Source organism: Cololabis saira, chromosome 12, assembly GCF_033807715.1.
Source record: "Cololabis saira isolate AMF1-May2022 chromosome 12, fColSai1.1, whole genome shotgun sequence".
NCBI lineage: Eukaryota > Metazoa > Chordata > Actinopteri > Beloniformes > Belonidae > Cololabis > Cololabis saira.
The window spans coordinates 34,135,928-34,161,774 of NC_084598.1; the positions used below are offsets into that span (position 1 = coordinate 34,135,928).

General features: G+C 39.8%; 1 protein-coding gene across 2 annotated transcripts in view; it reads right to left on the minus strand.

Annotated features, from left to right (window-relative positions):
- The window catches only part of nphp4 (nephronophthisis 4), a 249,953-nt gene that overhangs the window by 7,891 nt on the left and 216,215 nt on the right, over nt 1–25,847 (minus strand). Inside the window, exons 19-26 of one of the 2 annotated variants that reach the window (XM_061736682.1) lie at nt 25,311–25,510; nt 23,698–23,921; nt 10,416–10,605; nt 9,805–9,888; nt 4,139–4,295; nt 3,842–3,918; nt 3,510–3,595; nt 1,596–1,767 (exon numbers count right to left, since the gene is read on the minus strand). In XM_061736682.1, the coding sequence (XP_061592666.1) occupies nt 1,596–1,767; nt 3,510–3,595; nt 3,842–3,918; nt 4,139–4,295; nt 9,805–9,888; nt 10,416–10,605; nt 23,698–23,921; nt 25,311–25,510 (1,190 nt within the window). Of the gene's footprint in view, nt 1–1,441; nt 1,768–3,509; nt 3,596–3,841; nt 3,919–4,138; nt 4,296–9,804; nt 9,889–10,415; nt 10,606–23,697; nt 23,922–25,310; nt 25,511–25,847 lie in introns of those variants that run through there. The other variant, XM_061736683.1, reaches the window with a different exon arrangement.

Genomic DNA, 25,847 nt, shown 5'->3' on the forward strand with positions numbered 1-25,847 from the left:
AGAAGTCGTTACCTACTATCATCTTCAGTTCTCTGTAAGCGTTTCAAATCGGAAGTGTTATCGCCCCAGAGTAGAGTTTGAACTAGAATTTGAAGCAAAATCTTCAGAGAGAGGCTCGTCTAGACTGCAGCAAAAGCCATATGCTGTTTTATTCACTTTCCCTCCTCAACCAGTCATGTTATTTTCAACATTATTAGTATATGGAATTGAATGCTTTTGTTTTGATAAGGAAATGTTAACACTATGCACCATTTGTGTACTTTAATAGCCGTGCATGGGTGAGAAATGGCTTAAACTAACATTGCCGACTTCAGGTGTCTGCAATGTCATTTTAGTTAATTTCATGACCCCGTATTGATCTAAATATGCTAATGCAAGTGATCATCTTAATACTATAACCATTTTAAGCTGTAAGTAATGACATGTTATTTCCAGTTAAGTCAAAGGCTGCTATTGTATACATTGATTAAAGTGAGTCAATATTTCTTTTAATTTGTATGTTCAGTATCTAACTGCTGTACATGAATGTGGCAAATTGCATCAATTATTGATGTTATTATCATAACACTTTGTCAATATTAGAACAACTGCTGATCGGTTCACAAGAAGTGCAGCAAGAGAATGGAACTCCATCCCTGCAACTATCAGAGAACTGGACACATACGTTTTATTTAGAGCTCATTTAAAGAAATGGTTGATTAATACTCAGCTCTGTTAGCACTAAAACTTAATTGCACCTTTATGTATTTCTGTACTTTTGTACTTTTCTGTACTTTCTGTATCTTTTCTGTACTTTTTTGTATTCTTACATCTGTCCAGGGACTACAGATGAAAAGTAGCCTCTTGGCTAACTCTGGCACATTTACAGCAATGTTTTTATTGATGTGCATTGTCCCTGTCAAATAAACCAATAAATAAGTAAATAAAAAAAAAACACTGAAGGTACATGGAAAAAAGATAATCAGATGATTTAATGACAACATGAATGAAAGATGTGCATGCTTTAATCTTTACTTTGGTTAAATGCACTGTTATACTGTACTTAGTGAGTTCTAAATGATAATCTTAAGAATAACTGTAATTAGCGATTATACCAATTCTGAGCAAATAATCTGCATCCTGAATTAACCCATCACTTCAATCGAAGCAGACCAGAGGGAACGGAGGCCTATTGACTCAGGAAGAGCCCAACACGCCGGCGCTGGCAGGGCCATCGTGTTCCAGCCACTACAGATGTTTTCCAAAAGACCAGCGATTAATTTTATTTACTGTATCTAACGTTTCCCAGGTCTGCCACAAAGCACAGATGGCGGTGGCACATACCGAAAATTAGAGTTAATGGAGGGTCTGTTTGAACCCACTTGGATAATTAGACAGATCCAGACACGGACTCGTTAGATCTCCTGCAATGCAAGAAATTCCCAGAGTTAAAGTGTCATTTTATAATCTTAGCAGCGGAGTCTCCGCGTATAAAAAGCTGCGGAAAAAACCTGACTCCGTTTCTTTTTCAAATGTGGTTGCGGCCATGCTGGAGAAAGCGTGATGTTAAAGTCGTGTAACAGTTTAAGTTCAAGTGGATCTGCGGGTGAATGTACCTCGATCTCCTTGGGGTGTGATGAGAAACATCTGACCTTCCGAACAGCCTGCTTCCCCTTCAGAACCAGCGACTGGCAGCATCGCTGGCCGGTCACACAGCTGACGTCCAGCCGTTCCAGGAAATGCACGTGAACATGCCAGATCTGCGAGGGCGCTGCCATCCATTTATCGCTAGAGAGCAAAGAAAGAAAGAAAAACAAACCCCACATCATCAAGAACAATTAAGGTAGGGCTCCCTGGAGGCGCGGCAGATGCAGCATGAGGCTGGAAATGAGAAGGGCTGATCTACGGTTGTGCTAGCATTTTAATAAACAGAAATATCATGATCATCATCATCATCATCCACTCGCTGCTGAGATAAAGGGGAAAGAGTCTCAGAGGCCCTCGCTGACTCTGAGTGGGAAGTGATAGTCACCTACTCAGCTTTGCTCTAAGCAACACAACACTCAAGAACCTTTTGGGGATATGAAGAAGAGATTCCAGGTGATGCAGGATTGAAAAGGTGCACACAACACCGGGAACATTTGAGGCTGTTAATGAATCATATTTTGAAATCAAGATCAATGTTTAAAATGAATTGCATCAGGTTTAAAAGTAATGGTTTATTTTAACCGACTTTAATCATCTCCTTGGATGTTTTTCTGTATATCAGCTCCCCAAAGACCCCAAATCACAGTGTAGGAGGTGTTTACTGTGCTATTTCATGCATTAGAACATTTGCTGAGCAGGCGTACGTGTAACTTTGATGGTTGATGGAACGCTGTCGGGGTAAATAATGGCTTTTTAGCATGACAGTGAAACCAGGGAGCGGGCCGCAGATGTTAAATTATATTTCATATTAACCAGCTTTTCACGCTGTGGGGATGTATGGCTGCTGAATCTTTCTACTTGTCACCAGAGAGTTTAGTGCCATTCAGGAGCTGCAGCCGTACAGCACATCGCCCCACTTCAGGTGCATCTCAGACTGAGTCGGGAGACGTTTGACAGGCTGCTGGTGAGAGAAGAACCGAGACTCGCATGATTTTGAGTTGCCGGGGCTTCAAAGTGAATACTTTCACTGCAAAAGTAGAAAGAAATCACGTTTCTTAGCCCAAGTTGATGGAGATTTCTTTCCGCACCAAAACCTTCCTCTTCGCCTTCAACCCCGTACAGATCAGGGAAGTGGGACATCATCAGAAGCAGCTTCCCATCGTCTTTGCTCTCTGTGAGGTTATTATAATTGGATGTTGCAGACATCTCGTTGAACATCTTTTAACTTTGTGGCAGGGCACAAAAAACGGCACATGTGCCCCCGTGTGTTCAGCCTGATGCAGCGCCGAGACATTGCTGTGCAACACACGGACATGAGTGGGTTCAAGAGTAGAGCGCAGTGCCCACCACAAAAGGCCTTTTACCCATTATTACACTCAGCAGCAGATGACATCCCCCCTTTACCATCTGAGACACACTTGTAGGGGAGAATCAAAGCTGTGAACGTGAGTTCTTGACCACTGTTGGAGATTTGCTCATGTCTATAGGCGATTCACTGGGTTTTTTATCTGTGTCCTATGGAAGAAAGTACAGACTGAGATGTGCAGCCCCTGTTCAGGCTCTACAACAGAATCCCCATTTAAAAACACTCTGTGGTCTCAAGTGTTTTAAGAAAGTAAATATGCAGTCTTTAAAATATACATATATATAAACATATACACACACATATATTATATATACACACACACATATATTTTATATATATATATATATATATATATATATATATATATATATATATATATATATATATATATATATATATATATATATATATATATATATGCCTTTGATATTACAAAAATTGGTAACACATACAGACAATTCTGACATGTTTTGTGTTTGCTGTGTAAACTGTATTGGGGGTGGTAAGTGACACATACGTGAAAACCATGACAAAAAACGTTTTTATGTGTGGACTGGGACTCCCAGGCACTTTCAAGTACACATCCTGAGGCTCCCCTGGCACCTACACAGAAAAAAACAGAGAAAGAGAGAGGAAAATGTTAAAATAGAAGAGGGAGAAAAAATGAGCCTCGAAGAAACTCCAATTTTGTATCATGTTTGGGATGACGCAAGGGAAGAAAACAGGTTGCAATTCAGAGTTACGTAAAAAAAAATGTAATCCTTGTAAACAGTTACTAGTTCAGGAATCAATACCTTGCTAACACTGGTCAATAAATCAATCAATAAATACGTAAAGATATTGTCTCACCAGCATCCTCGTCTGGCAGATGATGTTAGGATCACTGCAGCGCACGGAAATATGAGACCTGGCGTCTGGGTCTTCAGCTGGTTGACCCCCGGAGATGTAACAACAAACAGAAAAGGACAATACAGTAAAGATACGCATCACATTGTGTTTTTAAGCAGCTTAATTCCCTGCTCTTTCCAGATATTTCTGCATTTTTATTTACCTTTTTCACGGTGCAATTAAAACTAAATGAATCACATTCATTATTATTCGAGCTAAACTTGCAGTAGTGGACAGTGAGGTGATTTCTGGGACAACCTTTGGGGTCGTGCCACGGCGGCAGGCGTATGGCCTTCTTGAGGAAACAAAGCTGAGGGTGATAAAGTCGGAAGGTCTGGTCCACGACGTGGGGCGTCGGCTCCACAGTCACCTGGCAGATGGCCATGGGCTTGCCATCTTCTGCTTTGAATGTAACCTGCAGATGAAAGGTGACGAGTCAGTGGCAGCATCTCACTCTGCTGCCTGATGTTGCCTGACATTTCCACCACGGACTAAAGAAATGAGCATGAATCTCTCTAAAAGAGGATGGCAGTTAATCAGACGTTTATCTTAGATTGAAAGCTTTTGTGCCTCAGTAATAATAGCAGTAAATCTAGCAAAGTAACTGCTGAGACTTTGGTATACGCTGACATTGCAGCATCCCAGGCAGTTCTGCCAGAATAGCTAAAAATACATAAATGTAATTAATTCATGGCACTTTGATGCACTTAAAGGCAGGCTAAGTGATTTCTTACGCCTCGTGATACTTGAACAAAAACATCTACAAAGTGATAGTGGAGAAATATTCACAGAGTGTGACAAAATGGGTTCTGGGTTAGAAATCTCTCAGAATCACTTCTGCATGGTTTTGAAGAAAGTCTCCGGTATTTCAGTACATCCCAATGTGTAGATCGTAATGAAACCAGACTACAAACACTGATCACTTTTTACATGTATATCTTAGTTTAACTCTGGAAACTTCCAAGAAGCCACATGAGCACCGTGGGAGTCAGCAAACACATCAGTGGCATCAGCACCACTTGTTTCGGTTTCTCTTTGTTTGTATGGGGCCTTCAAACAACTCTGGCCCCCAGTCAGTACATACTGAGAACGTACCTACATTTTTTGATTCTCTTTACTGGCATACAAAGCAGGAATTAATTTCCCGAGGCTATCCAGCTCTACATCACATCTTGTTTATACAATGTTAAAAAGAAAACATTTGCACCAGCAGTGAGAATGGCGGTGGTGTCATGAAGCATGCTGTATACTTGAATATAAAAGCTGGTTTTTAGCTGATTACTGAAATCCCATAAGACGGTCTGGATAGGCTTTGAAGATTGCTGCATAATATAGCTGCTGGGTTCCTCCAATCAAAACAAATGTGTTTCTACATATGCACTGATTACATATGGCTATAGATGTATAAGAAGAGAATCTGAGAACTTCAGCGATTTACTTGATGTACACTTGCAAATATTGGGAGTGAACTTTGTTTTTTCTGAATAAAAACAACAAAGTAAACTCACAGTAATGTGACCAAATTATTGAAATTGATCAATTTGACAGATTGTTCAAGCTGTTAAAGTTTATGATCAAATGTAGGGATAGATACAAAACTCACCTATAATTACAAAAAATGAAATCGCTAATCTGCCCATGTATCGTATGATTGTTAAACTAGGCCGCGTTCAGACTGCAGGCAAATCTGATATATATCTGATTCCTTCTCATATCCGATTTTCAGGGCTGACTGTCCACACTGTTTTTAGCAAGTGTCCATATCGGATCTGGCTCTGTTCAGACTGGGCCACATCACTGACTGATCTGACGGGTTGCCGTAGCAACGACGTCGGAGCGGAGGCGTCACCCAGCGCGTGTATTGTGTGAAGTCATGTATTTCTTTTATATATATAAAAAATCCCAAAATATCTGTACCGTTTCTGATTGGGTCGGCACTGCGCATCATTTTTAGACATAAAAATGAACGCATACTGCAAAAGTTGTGTGATCGGCGGAGGGACCCGGCGTCCCAGCAAAATGAGAAACAGAAAAAGGTGTTCAGAACAAAACCACCAGCAAACTAACAAACCAACCAACAAAGCTCAGAGTTAACAAAACGAACCAGCAATTAATAACTGGCAGCCCCGCTCCATAACCTGTCCTCCTAGGAGGAGAGGGGCTGACGGGCTGCAGGTTCAGGCTCACAGCGCGACTGAAGGCTGATTTATGGTTCCGCGTTACACCAACGCAGACCTACGGCGTAGGGTACGCGGCGACCCGCACCTACGTGGAAATGCGGTCTTTTTTTCTGCTATTAAAACATGATTTGTAATGTGAATTTGCAACACTCAAACTACAAATAATAGTTTTTGACGTGACATCAGAGATTGTACATGCTCTCTGTGAAAGGATGAGTAGCTCCACAACTGGAAATGGGCGGGTGGTTTGGAGCGTCTGGGACAGTCATATCCGATCTGAGTGTTTGGAGCTGTTCAGACTGACACGCATCTGCCCAAATGAGATATGGATCGGATATGAAACTACCTCCTGGAGGTGGTTTCCATCTGGTTTGCAAAAATCGGATATCATGCGGTTTGGGACTGTTCAGACTTCAAAAGAGTCATCCAGTTTCAATCTGGATGGGCTAAAAATCGGATATTTGCCTGCAGTCTGAACGCGGCCCTAGAGTTTTGTAGCTTTATAACTGTGTACAGAATTCTAAGATTCCTGAAGCTAAGTGAGTTCAAAGACTGAAGAGGTCTGAACCAGCAGAATCCTTAACGGATTTGGCCATGTGACCAGTAATGGCGGTGTGCAACCTTTGAGTGAAGTAGGGATAAAGCCTTAAACATCATGACAACCCAAAGGCCTGATGGACAACACTGAAGTGGACAGGGGAAAAGTCTCTGATTGGTAGTGAGAAAGCAGGACAAAGCCAAGTTTTTAAACCTGATGGAGCCTTCAAATAATTTTATGCACTGTAAGATTGTGACCACTAATGGGTGATATGAGTAGACACTGCTAAAGTCTGATTTAGGCTCCTATGTATAGGTCCTAGGTCATTACTGGCATTTATGTTTTTGTGTTGTCATCTGTGTTGCTCTATAATAACACCACCAAAGTTAAGGTGGTTTGCATTTTACAGAACTGTAACTTGCAGTACTTGGGTTTCTTTTTTGGCTACCTCCTATATGTAACTCAGATGTGGCAATACAGCAAATTAAGCTAATGTGAGTTGGATGTGATTAATATTGAGCATGAGTAAGTTTTACTGATATTGCAGCAATCCATCTTTCTATCCGGCTTAGAGTAGTGGAGTAGTGGCAGGAAATACGAAAACGAACCAGTGCAACCAATCAGATCATTGACAGTTGTTAAGGTATGCATTGACCTGATGTGTAGTTACCTCTGTAGAGAGGCACACGTTAAGGTACGGCATAGAGTTCCCTACTATGGTGTAATTACGCTGTTGGACTGTTGTTGAAGCACAATCCTGGCATAATGATTCTAAAATCCACATTTTTGCTCAGGAAACCTGAATGTTTGCATTCACTGCAGTGTTTTAGTAGCACCTGCCACCTACTTAAACATTTTGCAAACCGGTCATACACCCAACATCCCTCCCCTATGGTAGATGCCTCTCCCCACCTGGGCAGCAGTGGGCACCCCAACAAAGCTCTCTTTTACTTTGTGCTCAAGAACACAACAGTACGTCCATGGTTTTCATGAAGTCTCCAAACTTCCCCAACACCAATCTTTTACAGCATCTGTACAAATCAATCCCAATCCATAAAGACCCCAGCCCATAATCGCCACAAGGCACAGAAGAACCATTGTTAACATTCCAGTACTAGACACTCCCGGACACCTTGTGTACATGTTCTCAAATTAAAACTTTAAATTTTCTTAATACTTGAAAACATTACAAACTGGGGAATCAGCTCTTTAGCACCAGATTTAGTCCAAAGAGGTTTGAAGCATTACTGCATTACCTGATGGAAAAGTCGTGGCACACTACAACAGAACTCTGGTAATGAATAGGACCCGTAAGAGACTGAACTATGCAGTCATATGATTAACTTCATTCAACTTGCCCAGCGAATACACAACAGCTGTCCAAATTGTTTTTGTGTCAAATTTGCAGGCTCATGCTGACCTGCAGGAGTAGCCCATATCTGGCTCTGGTGATGTGTGCTGACTGACAGCGGTGCCAAAGCTGGCGTCCTGACAGCTCTGCTACTGGGACTTGTCAGTTATAGTGGGATACAGATTTGATCCAAACCCGACCTTTTTGCCCCTGTTGACAGGATTTTTATTCAGAGCAGCAGTGCTGACACTGGCACGCGATACGGACAAACTAGAGGCAGACAAACACACGCCTGACAGACGGACAAATATTTCATCATTCAGTTCAATGTGAAAACATCAGGGTGCTGCACACGTTCCGCTGGAATGTCATTAGGTCTTGCAGGTTAGCGGCAAGTGGTGATGAAAAATGTCATTTCCAACAGATTGCAGTAAGGATAGAAATAATTTTAGGTTTGTCTGGAAATGTTCAGGTTGGGTAGATTCAAGAGAAACAGGATATTGGATTCCGTAACACACGGTGGCTGCAGACCACATGTCAGATTTAGAGCATATCACCTGATACTCTCAAACAAGCACTCTAACATGCTTTCTCGCTCATATAAACACCTTGGATATCACCAGTACTCGAGTTGTAAAAAAAAATCAGGGGGGATGGTGGATTTTATCAATGGGGACAGATAATTTGTGCTGATTACAAATAATATAATATATTACAAATAATAGCACTGACCAAAACACCTGCAGAAATACTGCAGAAATGACATAGCAGCAGTTTTCTGAACTTCAATCAATATGCCTCTGTCCTTCACAGGATAAGTCAAATTTAGTTTCTAGTTAAAATGTCTCATTTTAGTAAAAAAAAAAAATCTCATTTCACTTAAAACAAGACTCATCACTGGAAAAAAACAACAATTTTCACCTGTTTCAAGTAGATTTTCACTTAAAATAAGTAGAAAAATCTGCCAGTGGAACAAGATTTTTTTGCTTGTAATGAGAAGATAAATCTTGTTCCATTGGCAGATTTTTCTACTTATTTCAAGTGAAGATTTACTTGAAACAGGTGAAAATTGTCAAATAAGTTATTTTTCTGGTGATGACTCTAAATGTTGAAATAGCAAAACCACATTCATTGATGAAATGACATAAGGGATGGAAAGGGGGGATGGCAGTTTTACAGGGGGGATGATTTTGACCGTTTTTATTTCAGGGGGGATGCCATCCTCCCTCATCCCCCCTCAACTCGAGTACTGGATATCACTTATAGTTGAACAAGTGTTTAAAAATATTCAGTTATTTCAGTATAATATTTTACACGGATGGCATATTTGAAGTACATTATCCAAATGTGTTTAGCTGTCCAATCCAAACAGTTCTAACTCTTTAGAGAGACAGCGTTCAATAGGATAAATGTAATTGCCAGCATATAGTTTTACTTGACAGTTTTTCTGACTAGCAAAAGTTTGTTAATAGTTGACACTTAAAAATGTGTCTATGTACCAGTGAAAAAAGAAAAGGGACAAGGACATGTGTGTACATGAAATATTAGACTTTGGGATGCAGAAGAAAGAGAAACACAAGTGACTCTCCAAATAGACTGAATAAGTGCATCTTTGTCTTCTTCTGCCCACTAACCAATTAGGGCCTGATGCTTGATGATCCAGTCATTTTATCAAAGACTAGATTTTTGTTTTTGTTTTAAAGCCATTTCAATGATAGAAGAACACATACTGTAAATCATGACTTACAATAACTCTACCATTCACAGCAAACCTGAGACAAATAGGCAAAGACTGCGGATGGAGATAAAAATGGTCCGTTATGCAGAAAACCAGACATAAAAGCACACTTTGTACCTTGATAGTTTTGGCAGGAATAATATTGGACAGATTCTTCTTGGCCACCCGAGAACTTTGGCCTGTGGGAAGGAAGCTTGGTCCCTGTGAGGATTTGATAAGAAACAGAGCTGTTATCAAAACTGAGCATCTACCAAAAACCAGCTAATAACGGAAAAAAAAAAAAAAAAAAAATCAGCAAACCTTGCAAGAAAACTGTAAATGATAACAACAAGCAGAATATAACCAAAAGGTGTCCCAGCCAGCCATCCACAGAGGATAAAACCACAACCACCTGTACTTGTGGCATCAAATAAAAATAGCTTGAGCTGAACCGGAAAAGATCAACTGTGGAATCATAGTGACATTTATATAAATGGATGTGATCCCCACTCCATCGCTTTACTTCTACAGTCATTGTTCTTTTTTTTTTCTTCTGTAAAACAGATTCAGCCATTTCAAGATTTCAGGCATAAAATCTGGTTGACAGAACAGAGATAGATTCTATCAAAAGCACTGCATCCAAGCAAAAAATAACCATTGCTATGGTGCAGAGTTTTCACAGAGAGAGAAAACATTTTGAACAGCTTCTTAAACGTGCTTTCTAAGTCACTTTGTGCTCTTGACTGTACCTGGGGGGTCATGGTGTGGTCGCAGAGGAAGCTTTGGTATTTCAAAGGTATGTGGATGCTCTCTTTGGGCCGAAGGTAAATCCTGGGACCCGGGGCGTCTTCCTCCACGTGGAACATGTTCTCCTCCAGTGGAGTGGGAGTCTTGGTTAGTGCTTTGAAGTAACGCCACTCCTCAGTGGTGGTGATGACACTGGATAAGAAGATTAAAGCACATGAAGGATCAGAACCGGACTTGTTACGTGATTAGAAAGAAATCCTCACAGATTTTGGGATGGCAGGCTGCCTTTCATCACGTCTTGTCATAACTATCGCTTTTGAAATAATTATGGTATGTTAATTGTTTTTCGACTTGACTGGAAGTCAGCCCACGCAGGATGACTGACAGGTGAAATTGAGTAGTCTCACCTCTCCGTGTCTAAGAAGTTGCTGTCAGTTGTTTCAGAGCCAAAATGGGAAACATTATGGTTTGAAAGCATTTGCTTTCATTGAGGAAAAGTGAGCTGTGCACACTTTTACAGCCCCTTTCAGTGAAATAATACGTACAACTACAATACATGATGAGCAACTGAAAGCCACGTAAATATTTTACCACTGCACTCAAAGGTTTTACACGAAACGCTCCCTTTCTGCCAGTAGAGCTGAATGTGTCAGTACCACAGACATCTGTGCACCTATTTGCCAGAATTTGCAGTTTAAGAGTGTCCTGAACACGGCAAAACACAAGCAACGGGCAGTGACTTCACAGAACGAAACCATCACACGCTACCAACGGGGGCCAAACACAGGGTCAAGAGGCATTACTGTGATTTCAGTCTGAATGCTGTCGATATGTTCAGACACACAATTACATCACTGGTGGAGATTTTAAAAATGATTTCATTTGCAAGGTTTTTAGTTTGCATGAGGTCAGATGTTTAAGTTAATTACTTAATTTATTTTTTTACTAACTGGATATTTCCAACCGTGATGTTACGGAAAAATAAAGGGAGTCTGGTTGTGTGTAAGGATGACAAGTTAAAGAGAGCCAAGAAGCATTTTATCATTTATTGTCTTTACAAAGTGCACTAAGTGTCATAAATGTCAAATTAAATTAAAGATATACTAAAGGTCAAGTGTACCAAAAGCATCTAAATAGACTGGACCCAACAAATGAGTGGAAATGTACATTAAAGCAGCTTCCCACTCAGACTTTTAGACACAGACACAGGAAACCTCTTAAGGGCAACCGGTTAATTAAAATGTAATGATTTGTCCACTTATTATAAATCATTTATATAAGCAGGACCAGTTTTATGAAGCAGCAGAAGTAGTTCATGTTGAATATGAATTAGTTGAAATGAGCAGCTCAGTGTGAGGGAGCGTTCAGATAAAAACACATCAATAGCATTAGCCTGGATATTCTCGTCTTATCTTTTACCAAGTTTTATTTTTGCCCGTGGAATTTTTCTAATTATGTCTCAGAATCTTGGATGTAGTTTTGTCAGTTTTGATAATTGGCTTTTGAAGAGTTGCTGTGACAAAGCCACTTCCACAGATCTTTTTCTGTTATGAACTGGACTTAAAAGTGAGCGAGCTAGCTGCCAAACTGAAACTGGTTTCATCCTTCACTTTGAAAATTAAAGAGCTTCATAATTTTTGGGTTACTGTTATCAATCTATGTTTTTTATTATTTTTACAAGTCTGAAAATTGAATTTTCTGTGAATATTACCCCTTCTATTAGGTCAATTTTAGGTCACAGTGGCTGTGTTGTTTGCAGCATTTAAAAAAGAAAAATATTCTTTAGGTATTTAGATATAACTTACCGGAGGACGCTGTTGGTTTCTATTCATTTTACAAAAAGACATTACTAACATCATGTTAGTTGAGGGTATTTCATAGAAGTTACAGTTCTGTCATAATTACAAAAGATCAGGGACATCTTTCCATCAAATCATCTCATAAAGGAAAGCTAACCAGCTTTTTGCCTAGACTACTAAATCATTAGATTCCTATTTTGTATAAAACATTTTACATTACATTAAATTTAGTAGATGCTTAGTCCAAAGCGACACACAACAGAGGAACACAATCATAGTGGATTACAAAGTAGGTGCAGTTAGGTCAGAGCGTCAGAAAAAACTTCTTAAAATATTATTTTTTGTGGATTTGAACTCTTAAAACAGAATATATGTAAAGTTGAGATGAGAAATAAATTTAAAGTTTAATGCCTTGCTGACATTGAAGATAGAATAGACCTTCGTTATTGTCCTGACCTCGTGGGAATGAGGGTAAGGTTCGCAGCACTCTCACGCAGTGCTTCGGTATTAATTGGTGACCGAAGCTACAGAAAAGAAGTAAAGAGGTCAGTTAAAATCTATATTCACTCAAATACAGTGCAATTTCCAGAAAACAAAAACCGTTATGCAGCAGAGGGATGAGTCATTTTTCCTCTTTCGTTTCCCAGCAAATGCAAACACTTCGTGCACATTTGCATTTGCACTGCTTCAGACTTCAAAGGTTCCAAGCAGAGGGTCTGGAGAGGAACATTTCTCTCTTGAAGACTTTTTTTGTTTCTTTTAGTTTTTGGAGGCTCATCTAACATTAATGTCAATATCAGGAAAAGTATTTTGAGATTCCCATTTCTGCAGATGGATTAAAGCATTTCATTTCCGGCTCCTATAAAAGTGTTTCTGTTTAACCTGGAAGTCATCATTAAAAGTTGTGGTGTTGATTTATTTCTTAAAGTACAATCAAAAGCTTAGAAATAAAGTAAAAATGGAAATGCAGAAAGATACATATGACAGAAAAGATAGTGATATGGAAAAAGAAAAGAAGAATGCAGATTTAAAAGGGAGAAGGGGAGAGGAAAAAAGATATGATAAAAAAAAAACAGCATCCCTGTGTAGAGAGACGGCATCTTACCACTTTACCATCAGACATGATTCACACCGGACTCCAACGTGGCTAATGTAAAAGGTATCCATAAAAAATGTATGGCAACAGGTAGCAAATGTGTCCTCTACATCGAGAGGAGCCTCTGGACTTGAAACCGCTGGAGACATCAAAGCTACAGCAAGCCCAGCCTTTTACCAAGTACTCTGTCTTCAAAGTCTGATGCTGGTATTCTGGGTGGGGGTCAGCCTCCTTTGTTGTTTGTTTTTGTAGAACAAAGAGCTGACCCAAGGTTGCCTTTGTGTTCTCAAGAAACCTCTTTGTCAAATATTGGCTGAAATATTGGCAAGGAAGCAAAAAAAAACAGTCATCCTATGTACTGACCGAGCAGCAGCTGCTGTAGTCCAGGACCAGCACTGTGCTCAGCTTTGCTGCTTTATTAGAGACTGCTGCGAGAACATTTCACAGAAAAGGTGCAGCTGAAGAACTTAACTTAGCTTAACAACAAAAATACTATGATTTCATACAATAAAAAAATGCAGTATAAAGAATGAATACTGGGAATATAGATGCAATCTAATTCTAGGAACCTCCTCTTCTCAGAAAACCTTCCTGCTTCATATAATGTAGCTGCTAAGACAAGCAGTTATACAACCTCGCTCCTGGGTTTCTTTATTACCTCCAAGGGGCAATTTGTTGTATAGCAAGCAGAAACATATACAAACTACATAAAACAAACATACACAGCAAAACTGCAGATGAGAGAAGCTGATTTAAAAAGCAATTCCAGCAGGAAAGTATGAGTTTTTTTTCTCAGTGTTGCCAGATTGTATCTGCGACCAGATGGCAGCAACATAAAATCATTAAAGAGAGGATGGCCACGCTCAGATCAGTTAAGATAGACCGAGCCTTACAGGATATCCTGACCTTGAATAATTTAAGATAATTTATGTTCACACCTGAAATATCTCCCCACTTTCAGTTCTATTTGTTGTGAGTGACTGATGAAAACCAGCATCAAATGCTCCCAAACTTACAGTAAAAATCCAGACACCGATTGGCTTTTTGGCATGGAGTTGTTATCCGAAGGACAACTTATCAGTTATAGTGCCAAGATATTTGTAGTGATGCGCAAATTCAACATACTGATTGTGTATTGTAACGTGTGATAGAGCAGGAGGGAGGAGGTCTATGAGGGCTGATACTGTGAAACCTTCATCAAGATCCTCCCCACTCAGTGAGGACACAGCAACAAAGTCACTAGATACAGTACTTAATAATCTTGTTCTATTCTATTCTATCCTCACGTAGAAACCGTTTGTGTACGACGTAAATAAAAGCGGAAAAATGACGCTGCCTTTTGGACGAACCAGCGGTTGAGATAAGAGCATCAGATAAAACACTATTAACTCGCTCCTGCTCCAACCTCTCAGTTAATCAGCCAGTGTATCAGGCCAGAGTCAATGTTAAAACAGGACTTTAGTCTATCAGCTAAAATGTGAGGCTGAATACAATGAAAGGCAGAAGTAAAATCAATAAAAGCAAGTTGCACAGAGGACACAAGACCCAACTGAAGCATTGAAACCATGTTTAAGATGATGCCTGTTGCATCATTTTTTCAGTCCACGTGAAACTGAGTTTACAAGGCCTTGCCTATTGTTTTCATGGATATAATATTGTTCTCCATGCTGTTGAGAGCCGGTCATCTTTTTGTTGTGCACCGTGCACCGCTACAGTCACACAGAGTACTAGGCAGACTGCACAGAGGACTAAAAGTGCAGTGATGTGCATAAAAGTTTGAACCAAATGAAGACTCATACTTGCAGATGTGCTTATTTTTTATCCCTCTTTGACTTAATGTGCCTAATGACATTTGTGAGTTTCTGTATTGTATGTTGCTTAGATGTTCTAGCAGTATTTCATAGGGTATGTTACAGTTCCAACTGGGCCATATTAGCTATATTTTTTGTGTTGCTGAGGCGTTTGATTTATTGTGTATGCAAAATAACGCTTTGCTGTATATACATTCTTATTATAGCGTTCTCACAGCATGGTTGACAGCATATAATGTATGTGCAAATAAATGCCATTAAACAAAAAAGTGCCTAGTTTAGCTTACTTTTAAAATATATTTCAAAACCTATTAACTTTCAAGATTACACAGCAATGTGGCAAAGTATTCTTGTTAAAGCCACTTTATGTAGCAAAACCACCTCTGACCACTTGGGGGCATATCGAGTTTTATTATTGACATAGGAGCCACTGACATTGCTGTGCTGATGAGTGGGGACGGTCTGGCATATCTTGTAATACCACGCTTTCTTGTGATAGACTGCCTCCATGTGATCAGAAGTAGAACTACTACACAGAGTGGTTTTAAAACAAAATGCATTACAAATTCTTTAAAAGAAAACTTGACATGCAGTTAAACTAATAGGTTTACCAGGCAGGGTTCTGTCTCTACATAAAAACCAAGAGCAGCATTCCAACTAAAAAAGATAGAAATCACTATCTGAAAGCCCCTGCCTTCATCACAAGAGTAAATCACGTTCCAGCATAATTAACATAGCAGTACTGCTGATCTATAATAAAATACCAGAATATCAAAATAAAAATGTCTTCTTGGCTTTAGTGATATATTTAGCTAATGCCTGAAACCCACAGAGCTGCAGTAGAAGGACATCAAATGAAGAAGTTTCTTTCCTCATTTACACATTTGAGGGACTTGGTAAAGGTGACAGACAGTCTGGTGTAGAGTCACACTGCCCCATCAAAAAATAAATATACGGAGAAGATGGTAAGCCTGCAAGAGGACAGATACAGGGATTGATGAGTCTCAATTAGAAAAGGCCCAGTGGCCGGGCTAATGCCATAATGATTCATCCGTGGTGCACTGCAGCCTTTGTTGATCAACGTGATATATGTTAATCCAAAGCTCTGGCATGAGCAGAATCTAAAACAAAAGACTCAGAGAAGGGGATTAACAATGATGCTAACTGAAAGAAACAGCCAAGGATACCAAGAAAGGTGATCCAGGAAATATCAGCCATTGTGTCTGCTACATGGGGATTAAAGGGGATATTCAGCATCTCACAAACATTATTTTTGCATCTATGTCAAGGACAAGTGTTTGTGCCGCTGATGGAGAAAGAATTGTCTTGTCTGTGGTATGTGCCCAAATAACAGCATGAGACATTGAAAACTAATTATAGTTTTTGAATAGTTTTTTTAATTATTTCATAATTGCTGATATACAAATATGAAATATAAATACGACAAAATAACCAATACAACAACCCAAACTGTGGATAAAATAAAAATACATAAGGCATTGTACAAATGCGGTTTCTAAATGAAGAATTACGAATAAATAACGTACCCACAAAACACAAATGTAATAGATACAAAGAAATTAAAATTTAATTTTAAATTCTATTCTACATTTGCAATTGTTTTTGTGAATGTATATGCTGCTGAAACACTATAATTCCCCCTGTGGGATAAATAAAGAATCTGTCTTTCTGTCCATCCTTATAGTAACAACAACAGTTGATTGCAACCTTCTATTACGGAGGGTTGAACATGTCATTGGGATTAAAGGAATAACATTAGCTTGGCACAAGTCATATTTATCTGATAGATTTCACTTTGCTCATGTTACACCTCCTCCCAGGGGTGGTTATGGTGTTCCACAGGGTTCTGTACTTGGGTCACTACTTTTTACTCTATAAATATGCTACCAGTAGGTGCCATAATTAGGTTAAGAGATACCTAGCCACGAAGCTTGATGAGTCCATCAAGTTAGCTGGACAACAAACATGTTTCAATGACATTAAGACCTAGATAATGGTGAATTTCTTGTATCTAAAGTGAGAAAAAAATTAAGTTGTTGTCTTTAGACCTGAGCATTTAAAGGGGACCTATTATGAAAAACATGTTTCTTGCTTAAACATATATAAAGTGGTCTCCCCTCACCCTGCCAACTCAGAGAAGGAGTAAAGCAACCAAATTCTGCAGTGTCTGTACAGCCGCCCGGATGATCCTTCCAGTGTCATGTGGATCTACGAGCCGTTCAGATTCTGCTCCCGTCGTTGCGTAACGACGGGAGCAATTTCCATAGGTCGGCCTCCGTTGCATGAAAGCAAGCCCACAACTAACTCCTCCAACCCGAGCTTCCGCCATTGTTTGGAAGCGGTGAATCGTGTGGCTGTTTGAAAAACGAGGGCGAGTAAAAATTTGGTTTTGCATTGACACTCCTCATAAAAGGATCAGTACCAACAGTACGGACCCGGCAACTGCACAAGAGTCAGCGGTAAGTGACGCTAATTTTTTATGTTATTTATATTTGTCTACAAGTATGATCTTTGCATGGGCTAAGTATTTAGCCTAGCTCCGGTGTTACCCGTTAGGTAACACCAGAGCTCTATTAGTAATACATTATTTTCTGTCTGGTTTCAGATCTTCCAAGCAATGCACCTGAAGCTGTTCAACGACACCTTCAGACCAGGAGTAGTCTCCTGGTCTCCTGGTGATTTCTTTACAGTTAACATGATTCATTTGTCTTGTAACATAAGAAATGAAATGATGAGGAATCGGAGTAAATAACTGTGGTGTACCTGTTTAGAATTCAATTAAATCTTCCTGTGTGAATTAGTGTGAAGACGAGGTGACTAAAGGCTGATTTATGGTTCCGCATTACACCAACGCAGAGCCTACGGCGTAGAGTACGCGTCGATTTAACGCAGAACCGTAATTCAGGCTTTAAGATCCCAGGGAGTCGTTTACACCGTGTCTTACTGCATGCGAGCGTCCGACTATCGCGTCGAGCTGCGTGACATTGGACGCTCTCTGTCCACACTGAAACAGTTAAACTTGCGGCCAGTTAGGACAGTCCAATAGAAAATAAATTAATGGAATTGATTTTGTCGCTGACGCTCACTCGCATGGGACACGCTTTAATAGTGTACGCAGCCTTCTCTTCTGCCCAGAGCGAGGCTTTGTTCCCTCCCCTGCTACATGTCATTCAGGCAGCCAATCAGCGCAGAGCCTCATTATCATAGCCCCCCATCCCCTCAGAATCCCTCATAGAGAAGGAGGTCAGAAGCGGTAAAAATAAAGACATGGCCCAGAGGCTGAATTTCTGATTTATGTAGAAAAAATAATCAAAAGCTTGTTTTTAAGACATTCAAGGCCTGTTTAAAATATACATTAAATGCCATATTATGTCACCTTTAAGGAATAGACCATTCTCAGGCCCATCTCCCAGGCTGCAGTGAGCTCTTTTCTCACTCTGTTCTCTTTACTCTTCCTGTATGCATGTATCAAAATCATTGTCAGTAATATTGTTCTCTTTTGTGTCTTATGAAGAGATATCCCTTGACTTTCTGTGTTTGTTCATCTCTCTTTCCTGTCATCTCAAAACTCCAACTCATCACAGCAGACAGCTCAGTCACTCATCCTCATTGAGTTTATGAAGTGGAATTGTGAACTGAAAACTTAAGTGAATTAAATCACCAGCCATGCAATTTCCCACAAAATTACACATCTGCTAACCAATTTAGAATATTGAAACTTGGAACAAGCCTTTACAACCTGAAAAAAGTATTCCACAAGCCAAAATAATGCATTTGCCCTGCTGGTATTCATGATTAAAAGCATTTTTGAAGGGCGAGATGTCAAAATATCGCTTTTGGACTTGGAACAGTGTTATCGTGCTTTTACTTTTTACAATTTTTTAAACTACTGATGTTCCCATTAGAGCAAAGCCAATCATTTATAGTAATAGGTTTTTTTTCCAGATGAAAAAGATGAGAAAGGAAGATTTTTACAGAGCTACAGTTATACAAAACCATTTAACATACCTAAGTCAGAGTTATTTCAATCATTATGAGGGAGCCCAGTTTTGTGATGCATTCGCTGAAATCGTTATATTGAAAATCATTTGCATACGATTAAGGTTCCGATATCGTTTATGTTTTTGATTTCCAATGCACTTCAAGAGCCAAAACATTAATGCAGTCAGCATGTTATCATACTTGGCCCTGTACATTAAAAAAAGCCATCTTCCTCACTATCTAGCCATAAATGTGCTTTTACACTCACTTGAAACATGTTTTAGGATTTGATAAAGTCAACAAAGTTTGCAAACAAAGAAGATTTTTCAATTTACACATTAAAACATTCCAAAAATTCCTCTGTGGTGTCCATGAGGACATTCATGTCATATGAAACTGAGCCGACTTTCCTTCTTGAAGGACATTGATTAACAAAACAACATATAACATGAAATCAAACTTATATAGACCCTACCCTAATGGTATGAGGCACATTCCCACTGCCACAGCCTGTGGAGGCCCACTCTCATATTGTCAAGTGCACAAGAGCTCTCTTGTAAGCGTCAGCCATTGATGGACACTTTGCGTGAGTCTGCATTTTTGCAGAATTTGCCTGAGGGAATTACCCACAGATCATAGCTTCGTGACAAGTTTAGAGTGACAAAAGCAACCTGAAAACATTCATGGAAGGAGAAACAACTAGGTCTATTCTGTTTTGGGGAAGCATTCATCTCGAACAAAGGCTGATTTAGTGTTGCATAACTCATCACACTCCATTGCTGGCCAAAGATAATAAATAAAGAAACACCAATTAAATCTGTCAGGGTCCAGTGAGAAAACCATGGGACAGAAATTGGAATCCAGGCCACTGTTTTGGGTGTAAACCTGGAGTTGTAGTAGCCTGTAATAGTTTTTAGTTATGTTTTGGGTCATTACCCTGTTGGAGCTTCATGACCTAGGACTGAGACCAAGTTTTTTGGCACTTGGCCGCATGTTTCATTGCACCCTGCACAGATTCAAGACACCTTGCACCGGATGCAGCAGGGAGCCCCCGCAACATAATTGAGCCTCCTCCATGTTTCACATCAAGTGCGGCGTTCTTTTTTCCCCGAATACTTCATTTTTGCGTCTGTTCACAGAGCTGATGTGACTTGCCAGAGGCTCCAGTTTTTTTGTCATCTGTCAAAAGGATATTCTCCCTGAATCTTTGTGGTTTGTTAATATGCATTTCCACAAATTACTTACTTTCCTATGATTTACTTTCAACAGTGGACTCATCCTCGATCTTCTTCCCTTAAGTCCACTTTAGATCGGTTGATCTAACACTGATGTAGCTTGACCTTGGAGTTCACCTTGAAACTGTCTGAAAGTTGTTCTGCGGTCCTTGGTTATCATTCATCTTCTAGCCTTTACCTTTAACATTCTTGTCAAGCTATGTCTTTCTGATCTCCTCAGACATCTCTGTCACTAGCGGAGCAGGCAGAGGGGGCGGCCGCCCCGGGCCCACTGCTGTGTGGGGGCCCACGGCGAAGAGGAAAAAAAAAAAAAAGTAAGGAAAGTTGGACTATATAAGAATTACGTTCATAATGATGAAGTTGTTTAAAAAATTTAAATGAAAGAAATAGTCCCTTCTTTCCTTGTGTGTCTGCCTGTTTGTCTGTTTACTTTTAAGCCTGATTTATGGTTCCGCGTTACACCAACGCAGAGCCTACGCCGTAGGGTACGGCGTAGGGTGCGCGTCGCCGCGTACCTTACGCCGTAGGCTCTGTGTTGGTGTAATGCGGAACCATAAATCAGCCTTTAGCCAGTTGTCGCATCAGAAGTAGCCTTAAAGCAGGAAAGTCATGCTGAGTTTCAGCAGCTGAAATGATTTAAAACTATGTCCGGGCTGCATGGATGAGGCCTCAAACCTCACCTTGCTCTCAATCGAGAGGGACATCGCCATTGGTGAGAGCAAAGTGATTGAAAGGTTTGCGGCGATGAAGAACCGGCTGATCGTTAAATGTGTACTCCTGTGTACTGTCGAAATTATGAGATAAAAAGTCGAAATTATGAGATAAAAAGTTGAAATTATGACTTTTTATGTCATAATTATGACTACCGTGGGGATATTTTTATTTTTAAGGCTAAGATTTCATCTTATTTTTTTCTTTTACTGGTGGAAATGAGCTTCCAGAGACATCACTGGATGTCATTTGATTTTTATCTCCAGTTTGATACTTATATCTTAAACTCTGCATTAGGCTTATAATTAGGTTTGACATAATGACTGGCAAAATCCATGGTGCTGAAACCTCATGTGAATGGTTCTGACCGTGTCGCCTGCTGCTGTGGTTGTGTGTCTGAGGGGCTGATCTGTGGCATTTTTTTAGCGATTATGTTTTAACGGGGATGTTTAGGCCACAAGGGCCCATCTAGAATGCTTCGCCCCCCCTAGGCTGGGACCCCTGCTCCGCCCCTGATCTCTGTCCTTTGCTTTCTCTGGTCCACATTCAGTGTGGTGAACACCATGATACCAAACAGCAGAGTGGCAACTTTGTACGATTTAAATAGTCAGACTGACTGACGGAAAACTGAAGACACTTGTGACACTTATTACAGGACACACCAAGGCAATTATTTTCAATATTTTCTATAGATACCAACGTATTTGTATAATTTTATTAAACCACAATTCAAAAACTATGTTTGATTTTCATTAGTTAATTTTCAGTCAATTATTTTTTACTTCTGACTGCTTCAATTTATTGCAGTAACAATGGTTGCTTTTTATTTCTTTAATGGAAGTGTGCCACCAAATGTATCCATGCGTGTAATTCCAAATCACTACATAAAAGCATGAAATATGAGATTAAAGTGCAATATAAACTGAGAGAGTTGATGCTGGGATTATATTCCTTCCAAGATTTCTATCACGTGGAATTTATAGTGTAACTGTTTTGCTTTGATGATAAGCTGATTACATCTATAACTCAAATTTTGTCACAGCAGAAAAGGGAAATGAAGCCGTCAGTGATAAGAGCATGTCAGCTGAATTCCTTTTAGCTGCTTAAGTTACAGTTTGCTGATGATCATGTTATTTTGTTTAATTAAATTTTGATTAATTTAGAAAAAAAAGGGAAACAAGTTCAATTATTTAGAGACCAAATCATTCCAGTTATAAGGAAGTTGTATTCCACTTAGTTTGAATCCATCTTGTTATGATCCATATACAGTCCAATCAACTCCAACTGAATCCAATGTCTAATCATGTAATCTCATATTTTTACAATTTTATGGATCACGTCTACAGAACAGGTGGTCTTTAATTCCTGTGACTGCACATCTGCATGACAACCTCACAGAGGTGAGAAGGCGAAAACTTTAAATGGCAAGTCTAATCCAGAGTGAAAATAGATTGTAGCGCTGTACCATCACAATTGGAAAAACACTCTGAATGTGTGAACACAGTTTCATGGTGCAGCAAGACTTGTTACGGGAGGATAACACACACATCACAGAAACGCACAATCACACCTAGCCTGCCAGACTGGACGCCCTCCAATAAATCTGAAACATCTACTTCAATTTTAAAATACAAGACACATGATAGTAAAACATTACCTTGTTTTATGAAAAGGATTTGGTTCCGTCTAAAATCAAACTCAAAGATTTGCAAGTAATTTTAACCTTATTTTGATACAAAGGATATACATACAAATACAGTATATTCAAATTGAGAATGTTGTTATATAATAATAATAATATCTTATTGTTTTGCATTTGGTGCAAGAAAATCAAATAGACAGAGTTTTGAATACATATTGAAAATAAAACACATTATTATCTCAATTGAAACTGCTTGAGAGCACGGCATTGAGGAAAAACTGGATCTCTGAAAGACTGAGCTGCTCAAAAATCAAGAGGCCAAGAGGTTCACTAATAGTCTACAGTGTGTAGACAATAAATGTAACAGTTTATACGTAATGTAAAAATGCGAGGAATCATGTGGAGTATATGATGTCATAAAAAGATTCAGATAATCCAGACAAGTGTTTGCAGAGACCTTCTCAGGGTTCTCTGTAAAGATGGACTGTCCTGGACTAACTGCAGTCGTTCAAAAGCCATGATCCACATGTTTATATGGATGGTCTAGTTAACACAGCATGGGTAACTTGTGCATTTGTGCATTAATACTAATATACAAAGACAAGTTTAGGAGCAATGAGTTCTGCCATCCAGGCAAAATCTTTTAGTCAGGAAAGGTCTTGCTTATTGTAGTAAAAGGATGTCAAAACTCATTCAAACGACAGCAGCATTAGATTAGATGCATATTAACATTATTGTCACTGGACAAGTTTGGCACGCAACAAAGAGGTGCAGAGGCAGCCAGTACAAAGAATATATCTGCAGAATACCCATACAGATGTACTGAAACCACAGAGCTGGAAGCATACTTCAGCATCTGGCAGAGACATCTCAACATTTCCAACTGGAGGACGACCAACTCGACCCACTGAGATGTGGCTGCCCAAGCAAACATTTGAAGACGGGGTTTCCCCCAAATGTCAAAAACATCCCGATCGGAGAACCTTACCTGAGCTCCGGGTCATCACTCTGAATGGTGACGGTCTGAGGCACATTGAAGGGATTTTTAAGGACAAACTCCATGTATTCAGCAGAACCCAGGCTGGCATAGAGGAGGTGCTGGGTGGTGATGGCTTGGCCCAGCATGTTGGCGATTCTCTCTGCCTTGCTGTGCTCTCCCTCGGGTTTTACTGGATGAACTTCTCTAGGGAACTTGGCATCTTTGGTGTGAACCTGACACCAGAGGACAACAGGAAGGGGCTCAGAAATATTTCAAAATAGTGTTATGCAAACCACTTACTTGACCATCACCCAACATTTTTATTGTAAAGATGCATTGTGGGTTCCTTTTTTAAGTTTTCTATCAACTGCACATTTTCACTCTTCTTTGTGCAGTTGTAGTTCATGACTAAAAGGTTTCTACTTTCTGTCACCGCTGAGTCTTCAGAGTAAAATGTCACCATAACCGATAAAAACAGCAGCCAAAACAGAGACAATAAAAACCCAGTTTGCAGGAGCCTAAATCATAACCTTTCAGTGACTATTTCAAGCCATGTATTAACAGCTGAATGGCTCTTCTCTGATTACACACTCTGGATGGAGCACGGTGCATGTTGAACGGAGGCTTAGTGAGCAGCCGATGCTAATTATCCACAGTTTCCATCCCGTCCAGCACTGGGATCAAGAAATGACCTTTTTAAAAACCCTTTAACACAGTTTCAATGTTTCTGCAAATTTCATACATCCAACCTTTCAATCAACTTTGCAACACTGAGAACAAATATCCCTGAAGTGATTCAGTATTATGTGCATTTTCACAAACTATCACAGCGAGTTCCAAAAAAGAAAGAAAGAAGAAGCAGAAAGAAAAAGTGTTTTCATTTCATAAGTCTCTGGAAAATACATTTACATAAATATGAGCATATAATAGGGTGAAATATTTTCTATTATCTATATGAGACTTGAACTCTTTTAATATTATAAATGGTACAATAAACTACATGAAGCCAGGGACCCTAGCCAGTAAAAATGTTTCAACTATTAATACATTAAAACCTCAAAGGGATTTCTAAATCATAGCAGTAAAGCCAAGAGTGTGAGAAAATAAAATATTGATATTTTCCACAGGCCTAATCTGCTCCAAAAGGTTCGAGTAGAGACCCGGTCCAAATAAAGGCATGGTTATCAAAGCAGGCAAGTCAAACCCAAATTGATTTTCAGAGTAAACAGAATGGTTTTCCTTTTGTGAAAACGGCTCTATTGCACACAGTGTTGGCTGTAACAGAGGTGTGAAACAACTAAAAAGGAGGTCTTCCCAGAGGAAATGTGAAGTGTGGAATGTCTGAGACACAAACCCACTGCTGCCAGAAATCCCATTTAGCATGTGCACCCAAAGGTGAGGGCAGAAAGCTTGGTTTAAAGGTAGAGAAGAACAATTAATATCCTGGTGTGCAGTCACAAACTTACAGAAGCTTGAACAGCACATTGGATTTGAGAGTTGTCATACTGGCTCTGGGAGGACTCGTTTGGGAGTGAGAACGTGAGCAGTTGGTCTGGCTCTGCCTTCTGTCTGACCAGGTTTTCAGAGTTCATCGAGGCCTAAAGTAAATAAATTGACCTCACCACAACTTTTGCTGCTTTGGCATCTTCCCTTGCCTCGCGTTGATGGACGGCAGCCATGCAGTCCAGCTTCCTGCGCCCACTGTCCAGTTGATTTGGGTTGCGGTCTCTGGGTGTGATGGTTTCAGCTGTGACCCTGCTTCTTAACGATGACGTTGGACCTGAATCCATCCCCAGTCTGTCTGCATGTGCAGTATTCCTCGCTGTGAAGCAAAAACAGGCTCAATGAAATGGGATTTGATCTTTTTTGCCAGTTTGACCATATGCAACTCTCCAAATCTCCAAGACAGAGTGCTTGGACAAACTTCTGACTCTGAACTTCTCTTCTAGATCTCAGGGCTACACAGAAGCCCTGCGATGTGGAGGTCTATACATTCAATTCAATTCAATTTTTATTTGTTGACAGGGACTGTACATATTAATAAACACAAGTGTAAATACACATGGTTGTAGCCAGAGGCTAATTTCCACCATTCGTCCCCGCGGCAAATTAATGCCAGACACAGAATCGGACATCAGCACACAAAGGAAACAAGTTAT